Source organism: Ictalurus furcatus, chromosome 20 (genome assembly GCF_023375685.1).
Source record: "Ictalurus furcatus strain D&B chromosome 20, Billie_1.0, whole genome shotgun sequence".
In the NCBI taxonomy this organism is placed as follows: domain Eukaryota; kingdom Metazoa; phylum Chordata; class Actinopteri; order Siluriformes; family Ictaluridae; genus Ictalurus; species Ictalurus furcatus.
The window spans coordinates 12,124,820-12,141,929 of record NC_071274.1 but is presented as its reverse complement, the minus strand read 5'-3'; the positions used below and the strand labels follow the sequence as shown (position 1 = coordinate 12,141,929).

The 17,110-nt window shown below is 38.3% G+C and overlaps 1 protein-coding gene across 4 annotated transcripts in view; it reads left to right on the top strand.

The window, feature by feature from the left end:
• yeats2 (YEATS domain containing 2) overlaps nucleotides 1-17,110 on the top strand; it is a 59,844-nt gene that overhangs the window by 40,070 nt on the left and 2,664 nt on the right. For 3 of the 4 annotated variants that reach the window (XM_053651769.1, XM_053651771.1, XM_053651770.1), the window contains 11 exons: nucleotides 1,634-1,801; nucleotides 2,040-2,355; nucleotides 2,643-2,777; nucleotides 5,641-5,718; nucleotides 5,888-6,041; nucleotides 8,372-8,448; nucleotides 8,639-8,718; nucleotides 8,907-9,108; nucleotides 11,730-11,968; nucleotides 13,273-13,347; nucleotides 14,263-14,336. In XM_053651769.1, the coding sequence (XP_053507744.1) occupies nucleotides 1,634-1,801; nucleotides 2,040-2,355; nucleotides 2,643-2,777; nucleotides 5,641-5,718; nucleotides 5,888-6,041; nucleotides 8,372-8,448; nucleotides 8,639-8,718; nucleotides 8,907-9,108; nucleotides 11,730-11,968; nucleotides 13,273-13,347; nucleotides 14,263-14,336 (1,598 nt within the window). Of the gene's footprint in view, nucleotides 1-1,633; nucleotides 1,802-2,039; nucleotides 2,356-2,642; nucleotides 2,778-5,640; nucleotides 5,719-5,887; nucleotides 6,042-8,371; nucleotides 8,449-8,638; nucleotides 8,719-8,906; nucleotides 9,109-11,729; nucleotides 11,969-13,272; nucleotides 13,348-14,262; nucleotides 15,064-17,110 lie in introns of those variants that run through there. The other variant, XM_053651772.1, reaches the window with a different exon arrangement.

Below are 17,110 nucleotides of genomic sequence, written 5' to 3'. Positions count from 1 at the left end.
CATGTGCTTGCTGTGAGGCAAAAAAAAAAGCCTGAGCTTTAATTTAGCTTATATAACACACGCACACAAACCCTAATCCTCTCTGTCTTACTTTTGTTCTTTCTACTAGTACTCTTTTTAGTCATTGCCTTATATTGCACAAAGCACCGAACTAACATTGTAACAGAAATGTTAACACACTCTTCTCCTCAGAACTGAAGCTTTTTTTTATTCATAGCTCACTGAAATGTTGATTTCAGGATGATGGTCTCACAGTGAGATGAACCTTTTAAACATTACTGTCAGAGAGATCCAGGCAAGAAATACATGGTGTGGGGGAAAAGAAAGATAAGCCTGGCCAAATGCTTTCATTGCTTATTTTATTTCATATCACAAAGACTCTGAAATTATTTATTCTCTTTTATTTCTGTACAAACTGCAGGAAGTGTAAATGAGACACAAATAGAAATTTGTCAAACAGATTTGTGTCTGGCGGAAAGTGCCACTGGTTGTATTAGTGCTGATCCGTATGGCTAAAGAGCCGCAGAGAGCTGCGTTCTGACTGCTTTGAAGGAGCTGTATGCTTTTGGCATCAAGTGTTGTGTAAATGATGGAAGCGGTTGATCTGTGGTCAATGTGATCAAAAAAAATATATACAAAAATGTACATGCATGAATAACAGCTGTGTGGCTTCAAAGTGCCGCGCCTCAACAATGGTGATTGCTTCATTTTGACACAGCCCCTGTTACACATGCAGAGATTTGGGATGCTATCCAAAGCATACACAATCCATCTGGCAATTAGTGAGGTAGAAAATAAACGCACAAGTTCTGAAACGGTCCTGTTCTGTTATATTAAACTATCTTCACGTTATACTGCTGAATGCTTTATTTTGTTTTTTATTTTAAATAGGAGAAAAAAAAATATGTAAACAAACTGAAACTGAGATGTCAGTTTTGTAATTAAGATTAAGTAAAAAATCAAATGAATTCATGTGTGTTCTAGTTGTTTGGTAAACTCTGCATTTATATTCAGATGCCATGATGACTGGCAACATTTCAAGACCTTGGAATTATGAGGTCCTGGCAATAATGTCATTTTAATATATTTGACCTTATTGAGAATTAAGTTTCTGCCCAAAGCTGATTTAGCTCTTTGTCTTCATACTGTTTTGATACTTTAAGCAATATTTCATATTTTCATTTGCATGCAAATAACATTTACTATTTTTTGCCAAACTGTCAGATAGAATCTTATAAATTTAGATTATAAGTTGAAATTTGTCGTCATTATTTCAGATTTGTTTACATCCAGCTCTTTTACAGAAACCGCAAAGTATTGTGTGTCAGTCTGCTGTTATCCAATATTCTGAGGAGGATGCAGCATGATTACATAATCAAAATAGCATCAGCCAAAGCACAAGTCTGTAACTTGTACTTGCTTTGTCACCAAGTATCTGTTGAATTTGTAAGAAATATCTCACTAAAGAATCAGTTGGTTCTTGGTTATTTTTCCATTCAGTTTTTTAAATACCAAACCAGGTGCACCGGAACCATGTTAATGTTTAAACACATTAGCGATTTTTGGATCTAATTATTGGTTTAAGTTCCATCAAAACTGGCTGAGATGTCATGGTGTGTGGTTTGATTGGCAGGTGGTTGGTGGCTCCCAGGGTTCTCAGGTAAAGCTGTCTGACGGATCGGTGAAGACGGTGACAGCTGCACACTTGTCCAAACCAGGCAGTACCACTTTGAGGATGACTGGGGGGATCATCACAGCCACTACTTCTAGTTCACCTGCTTCTACCTCCAGTTCTCAGCAGGTGAAATACATGTTCATGGACTGTGTGTTGGTTCAGAACACAGGAGCCTTCAGATTAAATCAAGGATGGTAGAAAAAAAGGCTATTACAAAAGAGGAAGCAATAGACTGTGCTGTTTCTGCATTTTTGCTGTTTATTCTTGGAACGTGTAAAACACTTTAATCCTTTTATTTCCTTTATTGTTTTAGAGATTTGCGTCACTTACTCACTCTCTCTCTTTTCTGTGTTTCACCCTCCAGTCAGCAGAGGGAGCCGGAGTGTCCTCTGCTTCCTCAGGTACTAAAGCAGCTGCACAGCACCCTGTACTGATGGCAGCCAATCAGGCTGCAGTAATCAGTGCTGCTAAGAGTGCTAGCTCAGCAGCTAACGTAGCAAAAAACACAGGCTCCGTTGTAACAGTGTCTAAAAGCATCAACATGCCGCTTATCAGCCTGTCAAAGGGGGCAGGGACAGCGGTAGTGAGTGTGCCCAAGAGCTCCAGTCCCTCATTGGTCAATGCTGCATCTCTAGTGGGAGGAGCTACAGTCAGTGGGAAGACAGCAGCTGCAATTTCAGGTGACTGACTTTCTGACTGAAGTTCAAATTATGAGAAGGATGTTTGTGTAAGAAAGTGGAAGAAGTTTATAATTAAAGATTAAGCTTAAAACAGAAGTCATTGTGCTAGTAGTAAATCAAGGCAACCAGAATGGTTGTAATTATGAAAGATTACAAATCTTATTTTAAATATAAAATTATGATACAGGTATAAAACACAGTCATCCTTTACTACTGCTAAAACCTGCCTTTCAAAAACCTGGTGTGTGTGTGTGTGTGTGTGTGTGTGTGTTTTTAATACCTTGTAGGCATGTTAAAGCTACACTCTGGCCAGTCAGGGTCACAACCGACAGTGCTGACAATTCCAGCTAACCAACTTAAGCAGCTCAGCATGAGCGGAGCCTCCACAGGCCTCCAGACCATCCTCATGCCTGTGGGAAAAGGTGACGCAATCTCACTCACTTTCTTTCATGTGGGTCTGTAGAAACCTGAATGGATGCACTAAAGGAAAAAATTTTAAAGCATACAGAACAAATCAGATCTACAACCAACAGGAGTAACAGTAGGAGTTTTGGGTGCCCTGAAAGTTTAGACATTTAGATGAAAATGTGTCTCACTGTACCTCAACCCTTTATGCGTAACCATGTGTAACTTACTCCTGTCTGCTTTGAGGTCTCTCTACCTTTTTGTAGTGATTAAAAAATTTAACCAAGATATATAATTTCAGATCTTTTTCCATCTTTATATATAGCAACCAACAAAATTCAAGTGACAGACAAATAGAAATGTTTTAGGAGGAAAAAAAGAAAAAGTTTAAAAAAAAAAAAAAAAAAGGACAGAAAAAGAAAAAAAACTTATAAGAACCTGGTTGCATAAGTGTGCACACCCTTTTTTATGGGACATGTGACTGTGCTTAGAATTAACCAATCACATTCAACCTCATATTCAAAAGTAATTATCATACACCTGTCATCAGTGAAGTAAATCAATAAAGATCAGCTTTTTCTGTAGGATTTTCTTGACATCATCTTCGTTTTGTCCAACTGCTGAAAGAGCTTACAAAGCATGTACAGGATCTCACTGTCAAAAGGTATTTATCAGGAAAGGGGTACAAAAGGATTTCCCAACGTTAGATGTACCATGGAACACCGTGAAGGTCGTCATCAACATTTCTAGTGGAGAGAATGAGGCATCACAATAACATTACCAAGAACAGGACATGCTTCCAAAATTGACAAAATTACAAGTTGACAACTTATCAAGGAGGCCATGAAGAGATCTGTGGCAACATTAAAGGAGCTACAGGAATATTTCTGCATGTGGCAACAATCTCATGTCTGGCAGTGGGTAGGATGGTTAGACATCCTTTCTTATTTAAACAAAATAATACATTAAAAAAAAAAGTATCCTAAATCACCCCATTTTATGTGGCTAAATGTATTATGGTCTGATTAGATCAATGTAGAACTTCTTGGGCATAATTCTGAAAGATTTGTTGCAAAAACAAGGCAGATTATTACCCAAATTACACCATGCCTACAGTGAAGCATGGTGGTGGCAGCATCATGTTATGGGGCTGCTTCTCTTCAGCTGTGACTGGGGCTGTAGTTGGGAGAGATCGGTATTTGGAGCTGTCCATGATTCCCTCTATTTTTGGCACAAAACCTGCAGACCTCGGTCAGACAGCCTAGATTAGAAAATTTTCACATTCCAGCACGATAACGAACCAAAGCATAAAACTAAGTCAACAAACGAATGGTTTCAGATGAAGATCTACATTTTAGATCTCCATTTTTATGGCATATTTAATAGCCCAGTCACAGCACAAATCTGAGGAATGACGAATTATGCACAGAAGATCCCAAAAGATGTGCTACCTTGGTAGACTCTTACCGAGAAAATACTTTTCCCTCAAAACATTTCTATTTGTTTTTCAATCTAATTTTGTTGTTGGCCATATCACATTAAAGGTGGAAGGTGTACTTGACACAAAATGGCAGGGTTTTGTGATCTGATTACACATACAGTGGGGGAAATGAGTATTCAAAGCGTCAAATTTTTTCAGTAAATATATTTCCAATGAGGCAATTCACATGAACTTTATATGGACTTTAATGTTGTGAGTTCTTTATATTTCCGTATTTATTGAGTTAATACTGATGTCTGGTAAAAATTTAATGTGAATAGCCTCATAGGAAATATATTTACTGAAAAAAAAAAAAAAAGTACAATTCTTATTGCCCCCACTGTATAAAGTTACTTGACTGTTTATTTTGTTATTCTTCTCCTTTTTCATTGCCATTGTATTTCAGGTGACCTTGTAGTATTTATCTTCCTTTCTTTTGTATGTATATTTTAAGTTATTCTTCATATTTCTTTTCCTCTTCCTTCATACCTCTATAATGTATTATTCACATTCCTTTATCTATTCTTAGCTCTCTTTCCCTCTTATAGTACTCATCTCTCTTTTCCTTTTTTTTTAAGAAGCAGGATTAAAAATAAAACTCACTTTGAGAGAACAGTGTAAAAATCTGCAGTGCGAAGCCCTCTTACATATTAGTCCTGAGAATTATTCATCCTACACACTTCAAGCTCTGCCCACCATCACTCCAACAGCTAGTAAAGGTTTGCAGGTTTTTAGCCTACATCACTCTGACCCTATAAGGGTAGAAGTTGAGTTGGAGTGATGTACCTATGTGTATGCTTGTTGTGAAGTCTGTAGAATGTTCTCTCTTAATCACACCGACTCATTTGGCTTCTTTAGTTATTTTTCTGAAGCAAACATATTTCATCAGTGTATATTTGGCCGGATAATGCACAGAGCAGAAACTCATGTACTTTCTCTAGTGCTCTTATTTGTGTTCTCCATTAAATGCCACTATTGAACCTATTCTATTCCCTTTTCTCTTTCTCATTTTTCTCTCTCTCTCCCTATCCCTCACAGGCTATAATTACAGTTCAGATTGATTTGTTCCTCTGTCCAAAGGCAACATGATAGCCAGTTCTAACTCTGTGTGTGGGAAGGGCACATGCTCATCATAGTGTTAGATGTGCTGTTTCCTGTAATGGTTCTCTCAGTTGCCATAGTGATGGGGCATAATAGAGAGTAGAGAGATAGTGTGGGGAGAAAAGTGATAAAAACCATGTGTCCTGTTTCTTAGACATAGATCCATTAAAAAGATTCTAAATAACTGGGACTTTCTCTTAATGTGTTTTTTTAATTATTTTTTATTTATTTTATTTTTTTTAAAGAATTTTGAATGACAAAAACTGTGTGACTAATAAGCCTGTGTATGTGTTGTACAGTAGTGCAGTCTGGTTCTAAAGCTGCATCCAATGCTCAGAGTGGAGTTTCTCCTTCTACCACTGCACCTCTAACTCAAGGTGAGACACACATGTACAGTACTCTGTTAATGGCCATAAGAGTGTGGAGTCAAAATATATTTATAGAATCACGTTGTGCTTTGTCTGCATGTATAAATCTCTGCATTGTATAAAACGAATTCTTTTTAACCATCTACTGTTTGTGCCATTTTTTTTTTCTTTTATGTAGTGAAGACAGAACCTGGATTGTCCAGCTCCTGCACTACCCCAGTAATGCCCACATCTACCCCTTTATCTACAGTAGCTACTCCCCTCCCCACAGCCACCTCTGCTACTGTTAAAGTGGAGCAAGGCACAGAGACCACTACACATGAACTTGTTAAGTAAGGACAGTCACAGAATTGGCACATCACATGAGAAATCCAGTTAATAAAAGCCACAAGCCCATATAGCATCCCACAACACACAAAATCAAAAAACACACATACACACCAGAGTTTCCGCTAAGAAATTTTGGTGCCGGCCAACGTGTTTGGGAATGATGGGGTTTATCGGACAAACTGGAAAAATCCGGTCATCTCATTTCTGTGTTTATTTTTCACTGTAACGTTTTTGGGCTATGCATAATGTATGCAATTATGGAGGCATGGGCATGGTCAAGCATCAGTTATGGGCAGAGAGGTGGGTTGAATCGGCAGGTAACACGTAATTCTGACCTGTGCTGGAGTAGCCCGAGTTTGCTTGTGTGTGTTAGACTTGCGATAGTCGGTGTTCCCAGTGTTACACGGTGTTTGGCTGCAAACCGATTACATCACTTGCCCACTGTTGCACCGCACCCGCTGTCGTTTCACTTGTTTTTTTGTTTGTTTGGTTTTTTTTTGTTTTGTTTTTTATAAATAGTACTAAAAATCATTTAGTTCAGTAAGAGAACGGACACTGACACCGAATGAGTCAGCGTAGATCAGCAGGTGTCAGATTTCATTGATCACGTGACGAGAGTGAGGTGAGCTGAATGACAAGAGGATGATGGAAGATTTGGTTTCAAAGCGAAATGTAAAAGTGCCTATTTGGCAATACTTTGAATTTGTTTTGTTGTGTTTTTCATAAAGAATAATAATGAAACCATCTCCTCAAATTGGCGTGAAAGTGAAATGCGCACGGCCGCATGAGTGATTTAAAAGCGAGGGGAAAAGCGGCAATGATAGAAGTCTCAGGAAACCCTGCTCCATCTGCCCCACTTCCTGAGCCACACTTGTTCAGGGTCTGAGAAGCAGACATCAGGGAGACACTGAACTGGCTGGAGCAGAAGCTGATTCATGTTTCCAATAGGGTACTGTACAATTTGCCACCATTTTCAAATATTAATTTGATTTGTTGCAGCTCCTCTGAGGAATCCATGGTACCTCTTAGATCAAAACATTGTTTGTTCATTGGACCCTCGAGTAAAGCCTTAACCACTCATGCTCAGCTGTATGCCTGCCTAGTTTTAAGTTGGCTAAATATCAAGAGGTGCATATTAAGACAATTCACTACAGCATCTTCCTGTAATACAACTAACCTGATAAAACGTCTTGTGGTGTTAAAACTGTATCTTCAATAGAGAGCTTGAGGGCGGCCAACCTGAGCACATAGAGCAGTATCGGCGAGCGTGGTCATTAAATTGAGCTATGAATTGTGCACGCACAAAGGTATTTGTAGGTACGAAGCAGTGTAGAAAGTGTGCAGAGAAACGGTCACATGAGAGCACTTCAGTTCTGCAAGTACTGAGTAATGAGTCACATGTGTTTCTTTTGCCAGGGTCTACACATTGCTAGCAAGTCAAGGTGCATTTCATGGCATGTTATGCTCATTTTTAATGTCCACGTTTGCTGATACTGATACCACCCCCGTGCTCTCTATTAAAGGTACTGTTTAAATGCCATTACATCCATCCATCCATCCATCCATTTTCCATACTGCTTATCCTTCACAGGGGAGCATGGAGACTATCCCATGGAGCTCGGGGCACAAGGCAGGGGGACACCCTAGCCGGGGTCCACAATCGCGCACACACATTCACACACCTTACGGACAATTTGGAAATGCCAGTTATCCTACAATGTATGTCTTTGGACTCAAGGAGGAAACCGGAGTACCCAGAGGAAACCCCTGAAGCACAGGAAGAACATGCATACTCTGCACACACAGGGCGGAGGCGGGATTCAAACCCCCAACCCCAGAGGTGTGAGGCAAACATGCTAACCACTAAGCCCTCCTACTGCCATAACATCGAACGCATAAAAGATGCAGCAACCAATATAAATAAAGCTCAGTGACCCACAAGGCATCTGTATTTGTGTCGTTGAGCACAAAAAACATATACTCGTACTCGTCTAAAAATGGTATGCATTCCTATTTTTAACACTAAAATTTAGTCAATTTTCCACATTTCCACCTCCTCAGAGCTCAGAGGGATTTGTTTACATCTATCTGCAAAATGTGTTTCTTAAGGCTACTGATGTAAAGTGTGATCTCATCCAGTTGGCATTAGGGAGAAAGTCTCAGGATACATCACCATTATTCAAGTGTAACAAAGAACCTTAAGAATGAATAACCCTTATCCTTAACCCTTAGTTACATCTACACATTTACACTTAATAGTAATGTTGATTGCTGTTGTTTATATTACCTCATAACAAGACAACTGTTAATAATAACTCTCTCTCTCTCTCAGTACGGAACATATTGAGACCATGTTGCAACTTTTGACGGCTGCAGTGAAGAAATTTCCTTTGATTGTCCCAGAGAAAAGTGAGCCACTTCTCTACCTCTAGCTCTCGCTTGCTTATATTTAAACTCAATTATTGTGATTCTGCACTTTAGAATCTGAGAGATTCTGGGTGCAGATTGTTTTTTTTGTTTGTTTTTTTTCCCTCTCCAATTGTCCACTTTAATTTTTCTTATGAATAATGTGTGTGTGTGTGTGTGTGTGTGTTCTTAGCTGAAGACTCCAATCCATTCTGTGCTACCTCTGTGGAGCAGTACTATTCCTGGAACATCGGAAAACGCAGAGCCGCAGAGGTATTTTGTGCGTGTGTGTGTGAGAGAGAGAGGCTCTTGCTCTTTCTTTCTCAGCTTGAGAAACATGACATTGCACTTTAATATGTTTCAGGTCAGCATAATGTCAAATCTGTGCTCACTTTCGCCTTCTCTCTACCTGTGTGTGTGTGTGTGTGTGTGTGTGTGTGTGTGTGTGTGTGTGTGTGTAGCTCCAGAGGGCAGTAGCATTGAAGCGTCTGGTTCAGGATATTTTAGACCGGAACCCACGACTGCAGGCCCTCAGCCCTCCTAAAACCAGGGAAGTGGTGCAGTGGTGCCGCCTCCGTGGTTACACACCCCCTGACCCTGAACCCCAGCGCATAGAGGAGGACTCCATAGAAGACATTCTCACACAGATAGACAGTGAGCCAGGTCCGTGTGTGCGTTTGCATATGTGTTTTGCGTTTATCTATTGTGATGGCAAGTATAAATATCAGGATTATGAGTGATTTGATATTTAGAACACACATTTTTGATGACTCATTATGTGATTTATAAGAATGCTGATGATATTAGTAATTATGCTCAATAGCTACATTTTTATGCGACCAAATTATATTTTAATAGTAATGAAAACCCTTCGTGTGATCTCAGTTTGAACTCACTAGCTACGACAGCTACATACTGGGCAGAGTAAAGACTAAATTGTGCTACCTAATGGGACGTAAAGCTGTCCAGTCATTTTGAAACACTGTTCATGTCATTGGGCAGATAAAGATGCTTTTGTACATCAGAGAGTGCGAACTGGCCTATTCTGTTAAAATGTTACACAATTTTGTGATTGACTAGTGCACTTCTAATCGACGAGGTGAGAGAAATTTCTCCATCCTTTCCACCCACAGGGCATGTGAAGTTTTGCTTCCCTTGACTCCCAGTCACAGATGGCTGAGGTATCGTCAGGATTTAAAATGAACATCTGACAATAATCACTAGGCAAACATTTTAATCATGTTATTTAACATTTTAGAACCTTTGTGTATATTCGTACAGATGCAGATTTCACCTTTGTGTACATTCTTGTTGAAAAACATGACAAATGCAAAAACGGGAGGTAGGATCCAATTAACCATTTGAAGCAAAACAATGTGTCATGTTAATTTCGTTCTGTACAATAAGGACGTTTTGGAGGAGATTTTGCTGAGACAGACATCATTTATTACTCCAGCTGTTTGTTGTACTAGTCCTATGACTTTTGTCTAATTTCTGTAGGATTTAAGATTTAATCTGATCTGCTGGAATGGACTTTTAACCCTTGTTGCACTTTTGTTTTCCCTTTTTATTTCGTTAAGGTGTAATACTGATATGTTAGGTGGCACAGCGCGCTCATTGAGAACATATGGGCTTGACCGGTCTCCTCAGTGCTCACAGTGAATGTGATTATGATTGTTATTTTGCAATGCAGTTGCTGTTCTGTTAATTGGAGAGCATTTTATCCTGACCTTTGTTCCATTAACTAATTGCAGAGGCCAGAGTTTTTAAATGCTGTGTAGTTGTGCAGCCCAGTGCCTGTGCATGTCTGTAAATCTGCTACTGCAGGGACACGGATTAATCAGCAGAGCTTTACAAAGAGGATGCTGATCCTCAAAAAATATTTCCCCTGTTTCAATTAAATCTTTAATTATTTTCATCACGTGTACGTGCACACGTGTGTCTGTTCTTGTGTGTGTGTTTTGTACCCAAGGGTTTTCTCTATGCATTGAGCCCTCCATGTTTAATCTGTCTGCTGAATATTTTAGAAATATGCTTTTCACATGTATGACTATTAAAAGATAGCTAACCATTTCCTAACTGGATGGTCAGTTCAGCTTGCAGTGGCTAGGACATGAAAATTACAGTCTGTGGTCATAAAATTAAGGGCTGAGCACACTGAAAACACTGTCTTGATCATTATCACAATTTGGTGCATTGAAAGAAAATAATCCTAATGACAAAATAGCAAACACTTTGTATTGCAAAAGTGTAACAAACACTTTGCATAGAGCTGCACCGATGTGTCGGCTGATAAAGGCTATTTTTCACGCTATGGGCCATCGGTCAATAGTTTAAAAACATCCGATGTTCAGGGCCGATTGTATCCTGTCAATCAAAAGAGGGCAGGAAAACGCATCGGATTCATGCTGTGTGTAAAGATGATGTGTTTTATGTGGAATGATGACAAAACTGCAGTTTGTAAGCTCTGTAATCTCTGCACTTTTAAAATTTTACACCGGAAGTGAACAGCAGTGAAGCGGGAGTTTCGGCGTCAAGTCAAAAAAAAATTTGCCACGCTGCTCGAGTTGAATTAAAGGGCCAGTACACCGTTGAAAGATTTAAATGAAGATGAGTTGACAAAAAAAGTATATATTGCACAGAAAAATATATTTGTAGAGTAGTATATTTCATATCCAGTTAATGTTAATATATAAAAAGTTTATATTATATATGACCAGTTTGATGTTTAGTGATGAAGTAGAAATGCTTGTGTTTGTGGAGAGTGAATGTGAGACTAACAGGAGGTTTTTTAGAATTCAGTCAATGTTAATATGAATTAATAACATTCAGTAACTTAAGAAATCTTACTTTATTCTTCAGAATTTGGTTCATGTGTTAATGTTAATTAGAGTAATGTGTTTTCTGCTCGAGACCAGTTACTGTGAAACAACTTGTTGATATGGAGAGAATAACGTTTTATTTGCATTTTATTTTTGTGGAATTGGAACTATTATTAATTTAAAAGAAGGCATAAAAGGCAGCACTATCATTATTGGCTGACATCACGCTGAATAATTGGCTATAGGTATGGACTGAGAAATTTAGTATCTCTACTTTGTTTTGTTAAAAGGTGTGTTGTCTCATCATTGTCTATGACTAGGTGACAGGAAAGTGCTCCTAATAAAGAGATCACTAAGTGTAATTGTAACGTTAATCTGTGCTACTCTGGAGAATATCTATTTCACTTTATAAAATCTGTAAGAACTCTGGTTTTGTGTGTGTGTTTGTGTGTGTGTGTATAGAGTGTCCCTCTACTCTGACAGATGGTGAGGAACTATGCCAGCGTCTTGAGCAGTTGCAGAGGATTCTGAAGACTGAGCCAGAAGAGGAAGACACCGAGCCTGTTGACATTGTTGCTGTCAAAGAGGTCCACAGCAGCAGGGTCAAGGTCAAGCAGGAGCAGGAGGAGGCAGAGGAGGAGCCCAAATACTTCTTAGGGTTATGTCCCTCCTCCCAGTTTGTCAGAGACACAGCAGAGCAGGTGATTATCATTCAGACAGTCACTAGATCAGTCTGTTCTATTGTTACTACTGTGCTGCTTGAAAGTTTGTGAATCTTTTAGAACAGCGCCGTGTTTTATTCAAGGAATCTATCAAAGTCTTCACAACACATGTTTGTGGAAGTGTATCATGGCATGAACAAAGGAGTTTCTGAGAGCCTCAGAAAAAGAGTTGTTGATGCTCATCAGGCTGGAAAAGGTTATAAAACCATCTCTAAAGAGTGTGGATGCCACCAATCCACAGTCGGACAGACTGTGTACAAATGGAGGAAATTCAAGACGTCACTCACTCCGTGAGCAAGACCTGTAATAGTCCACGAGGTCACAAAGGAGCCCAGGGTAACTTCTAAGCAACTAAATGCTTCTCTCACATTGGCTAATGTTAATGTTCATGAGTCCACCATCAGGAGAACACTGAACAACAATGTTTTACATGGCAGGGTTGCAAGGAGAAAGTCAGTGCTGCCCAAAAAGAACATTGCTGCCAGTATGCAGTTTGCTAAAGATCACGTGGACAAGTCAAAGGCTATTGGGGGGGGGGGGGGGGGTGTTGTGGATAGATGAGACCAAAATAGAACCTTTTGGTTAAATGAGAATTATTATTTTTGTAGAAAGGAAAACTGAATTCCAGCATAAGAACCTTATCCCATTTGTGAAACGTGGTGGTAGTACTATGGTTTTGGGCCTGTTTTGCTGAATCTGGGCCAGGACTGCTTGCCATCATTGATGGAGCAATGAGTCCTGAATTATACCAGTGAATTTTAAAGGAAAATATCAGGACATCAGTCCATAATCTGAATCCCAAGAGAAAAAGGGTCATGCTGCAAGTCTAAACGTTTTCAGTAACTGTTGATCAGTCCTGCACATTGGCTTGGAGGAATTTTAGCCCATACTATACTGAGGAATGGGCTAAAATTCCTCCAAGCCGATGTGCAGGACTGATCAACAGTTACTGGAAACATTTAGTTACAGTTATTGCTGCACAAGGGGGTCACTGAAAGCAAGGTTCACATACTTTTGCCACTCTCAGATGTAATATTGGACCATTTTCTTCAATAAATAAATGTTCAAGTCTAATTTTTTGTTTACTTGGGTTCTCTTTACCTGTTTTTGGGACCCGTGTTAAAATTAATGATGCTTTAGGTCATATTTATGCAGAAATATCTACAATTTTAAAGGGTTCACAATCTTTCAAGCAAAACTATACATCTGTCTGCAGGAGACTTAATTTAACTCTGCTAATAATCTAGGTCACTCTTTCATGCTTTATCACCTCTCTCTTTCAGATTAGTGTGAGTTTCCAGCCAGTTGAAGTGGAGAGGAATGTCTTTGCTCCAGTAGTGGAAGCCATGATTCTCAAGGTAGATATTTTTGGGACAGTGGTACTTCTCTGCCTTAGCTGTGCCTTCATTTGTATTTTATGTTGTGTAATACTGAGTGAGTTAGTCTATATGACTTAATTGCATGTCTGCAATGTTAAATATTTGGGAATTTGGTTTAATGTAATTTAAGAAGATTTTATTAAATTTGTGGATAAATAAATGCTAAATTATTTAATAAAATATTTAAATGGCTTTGCACCAGGCTAAATCTAGTTCATTTTCTAAGTCTTAGAAATAAATCTTAAATTTCATTGTGTCTGGATGAATAAATTTGTAATTAAATCTGATTAGTTTGTTTTGACTTTATTCTCATTAGTTTGCAAATCCACATTTGTTATAATAATGACACAGACGTGCTTGTACTGAATAATACGTCGCAGGCCAAAGTTATTTATCTGGAGATTTCCTGTGAAATATGTTTTAATTATGAACAAAGTTCTGTCTTGATTCTGAATATATTCAGCACAGACAACAGTGACAAAACGAAGAAGATAGTACATGCTTTGGTGTACTTTTCACCACATGTACTACAGAACTACCATTAGGCAAGATCCTCATGCTGAGTTTCTCATTGTTTTTTATTTGTTTCTTGTTTGAATTTGGTGCCAGCGAATAAGTAGTTCACCTGTTTAATGATGGCACTTCTTATTGCACATCCATGTTCTTCTCCAGAGCCTTTCTGAATTCACTGTGAGGTTACGGCATATATGACAGTGATTCTGCGGCCGCAGTCAAATGGCAGGAATCTGTCAGAGGAGGCACACATTTTGAAAAGACAGTCACGTTTGCATTCTCTCTGGAGAAAAAAGAAGCTGCTGAATAATGAACAGTATTTAATCTTTATTGACATAACCTGGGCTGTGTTCTAATTTGTATAAAACCATTTGTTTCCAGGCTACACAACAGTTTGCCAGCGAGATACTGAGAGAATCACTAGCAACTGCCTATGGGAAGTCACCTCAAAACAGGTATGTGCACCCCTGCAATAATCTCATGTATTCATCAATCCAAGCATCATCAAATATGTTTGTGTTTATTCATCTATCCATCTTTTCCTGAGTCTAATGGTTCATGGACACAGCACAAGCCCTTGACCTGTTGAGGTAATCAAGGAGGTCAAACAATTCTGGAAGCATAATTTCACTGTATGGTCATAAGTGGACACCGTACCATCACATCGATTATGTAGGCCTTCCCCAAATGATTGCCACAAAGTTGGAAGCACACAATTGTGTAGGATGTCTTTGGATGCTGTTGCATTAAGAGTTCCTTTTACTGGAACTAAGGGGCCCAAACATGTTCCAGCATGACTGTGCCCCTGTGCACAAAGTGAGGTCCATGAAGACATGGTTTGCCAAGGTTGGTGTGCAGAACTCAAGTTGCCTACACAGAGCCCTTTTTTTTATATATATAAATATGCATTGCACATTTTGCATTATTCCCTGCAATAACACACAGTAGAGGTGTGCATCAGGATTGGGATCCCAACAAAAATATGTGGGAGGGAGATGGTGGTGTCTGGAAAGAGAAGCTATGTGTGTAAAGCAGGAGCTAACAGACGTGAGCTTATTTGTTATTCAGGAACCCAGTTTAAGGATGAGGCTGAGTACTTGGTCAGCATTTCTGTTTGATCCCATTCTCAGGAGGGTTGCTCTCACACAACCCAGATTCTCATACACATTCACACAGATCTCTGCCTCAATTGCTCCCAGTCACACACGAGTGCATCATCATCATCTGTCTGTCTCTCTCATCTCTCACACACAACCAGACTGTTAGCAAAGTCTTATTCATTATGGCAATTTATTTCATGTAGTCATAAATGGTTGATTATATCATTGCTATATACATGAATGGGAAATTGTAGGTACCTCATGACTAGATCAACAACTTAGCCCTCTAAGCAAGCAGAAACTATTATAAATGTATTTTGGTGCATCTCAATTTGTTGTTACATCTATATGTTAAGACAATGAACTGATTAAACAATAAAAACATTCTTAAAAATAGTTTATACTACACTGAACGTAATTGATTCAAATAGTTTCGCTCCTTGTGGTGATACTATTGCCCAGCACTGCATAATGCACATTCTGATCCACATAAATGAATTATTAACATTAGTTTTCTCATGCAGTATACATGCATAAACTATGCAAAAGCCTGATTTTAATTAAAAAAAAAAAAAACCCAAAACTATTTTGACTTCATGCAGTGAATTGTTTTTTGACGTGAGGAAACATTCATCTCATGATTTAATCATTGATTTTTTTGCTCTTTTCATATAGACTACTGACTTTTTTAACAAAGTGGCACAAGATGATTTTTTTTTTAATGATAAGGTAGGAAGGGTTGATAAATATGATGATAAAATTGTGATACAGCTAGAAAACCAGATAAGGTAGGATAATAAACATGGTTCAACCCGGGACATTTCCACTGTTTCTCACGTTGGCATCAGAACACAAGTTATGTCATGAGGCCATTACCAGATGTGCAGCATTGTGCATAAAAAGTTGGGTTTTTTTGGTAAACATTTTGTTAGAGATTTTATTTTATGACTGTACACATTATAAGTCAATTTTAAACTGGCAAAACATTGTATATTTCCAAACATTACGCTACAATAAATAATTAAATGTTACAGAAAAATGTTTATTTCAGTAAAGAAAGCAACATATTATGTAACAAACCACTCTGCATGCAAAAAAAAAAAAAAAGAGTCTCCAGAAGAACTGTGACAGATTCTCCAAGATGCTCAGTAAAACTTACTAGTTAATTAACTTCTCAACTGCACAAATTGTACCCGAGACCTTTTTATTGTCACATCAAATATTGACTTTGTTTATTTTATGATGTTTGCTACTACCTCTATAGTTTGTTTTTGTTTTGTTTTTTTAATTGAAGGCGTCTTTGCTTTACAGCATTTCTGTGCATGTGCCTAAGATTTTTACACGGTACCGTATAGTGAAGTGATCCCATTGTACAGTTTTCTCTGCTGTGACATTGTCCACCATTTTCCAGTGTAGTTGAATGCCTAAATGTAGTGGTGCAGTGCATGCTAATGCATGCTTCATAACATAGACCAGAGGTTCTCAACTGCTTTTGTGTGTTTGCAATTTTTTAATTACTTTTCATAACTTTTATGATTTTTAAAAAATTATTTTTCTGTCTTTTATAAAACTATATAACGGACAGGTATGGAACATGAATGATTAAAAATGTTTCTGAACACTATAACTACTTTGAACAAGAGAACTAGGTTGTAATAACTTGGACTATTTTACATGTAAAACATGTTGCATTACATTCATCTTGCATTCTAAAAACATTCGCATATGAATGATGTAAATTGGGATGAAGGGCGCGTCTCTTTATCCATGACCTTGTTAAATCTCTGGCTCTCAGCCTGACAGCTAGATAAAAGGGAGGCTAAGCTCCGCCTCTCCCCAGCAAAAAGAACATACAGATTATTTTTTCTTTCTTTTATTGAAATGCAATAAACTAGTACCCAAATGATGTCCTGTCTGTTTTTTGTTTCTTGAAAACAATTTGCGCCCCCCTACCAGTCGCCCTCCAGGTTGAGAACCATGGACATAGTCCAACAAATTTACAATAAAATAGGTGGCAACATATTTTAATAAAAAAAAAAAAAAAAAAGTTTTCAATAGTTAAAGTTTTCGGATATAGCTAAAACGTCCAAATGTGTTTTAATACAGATCTCTGAATGTTAAAAGCCCTG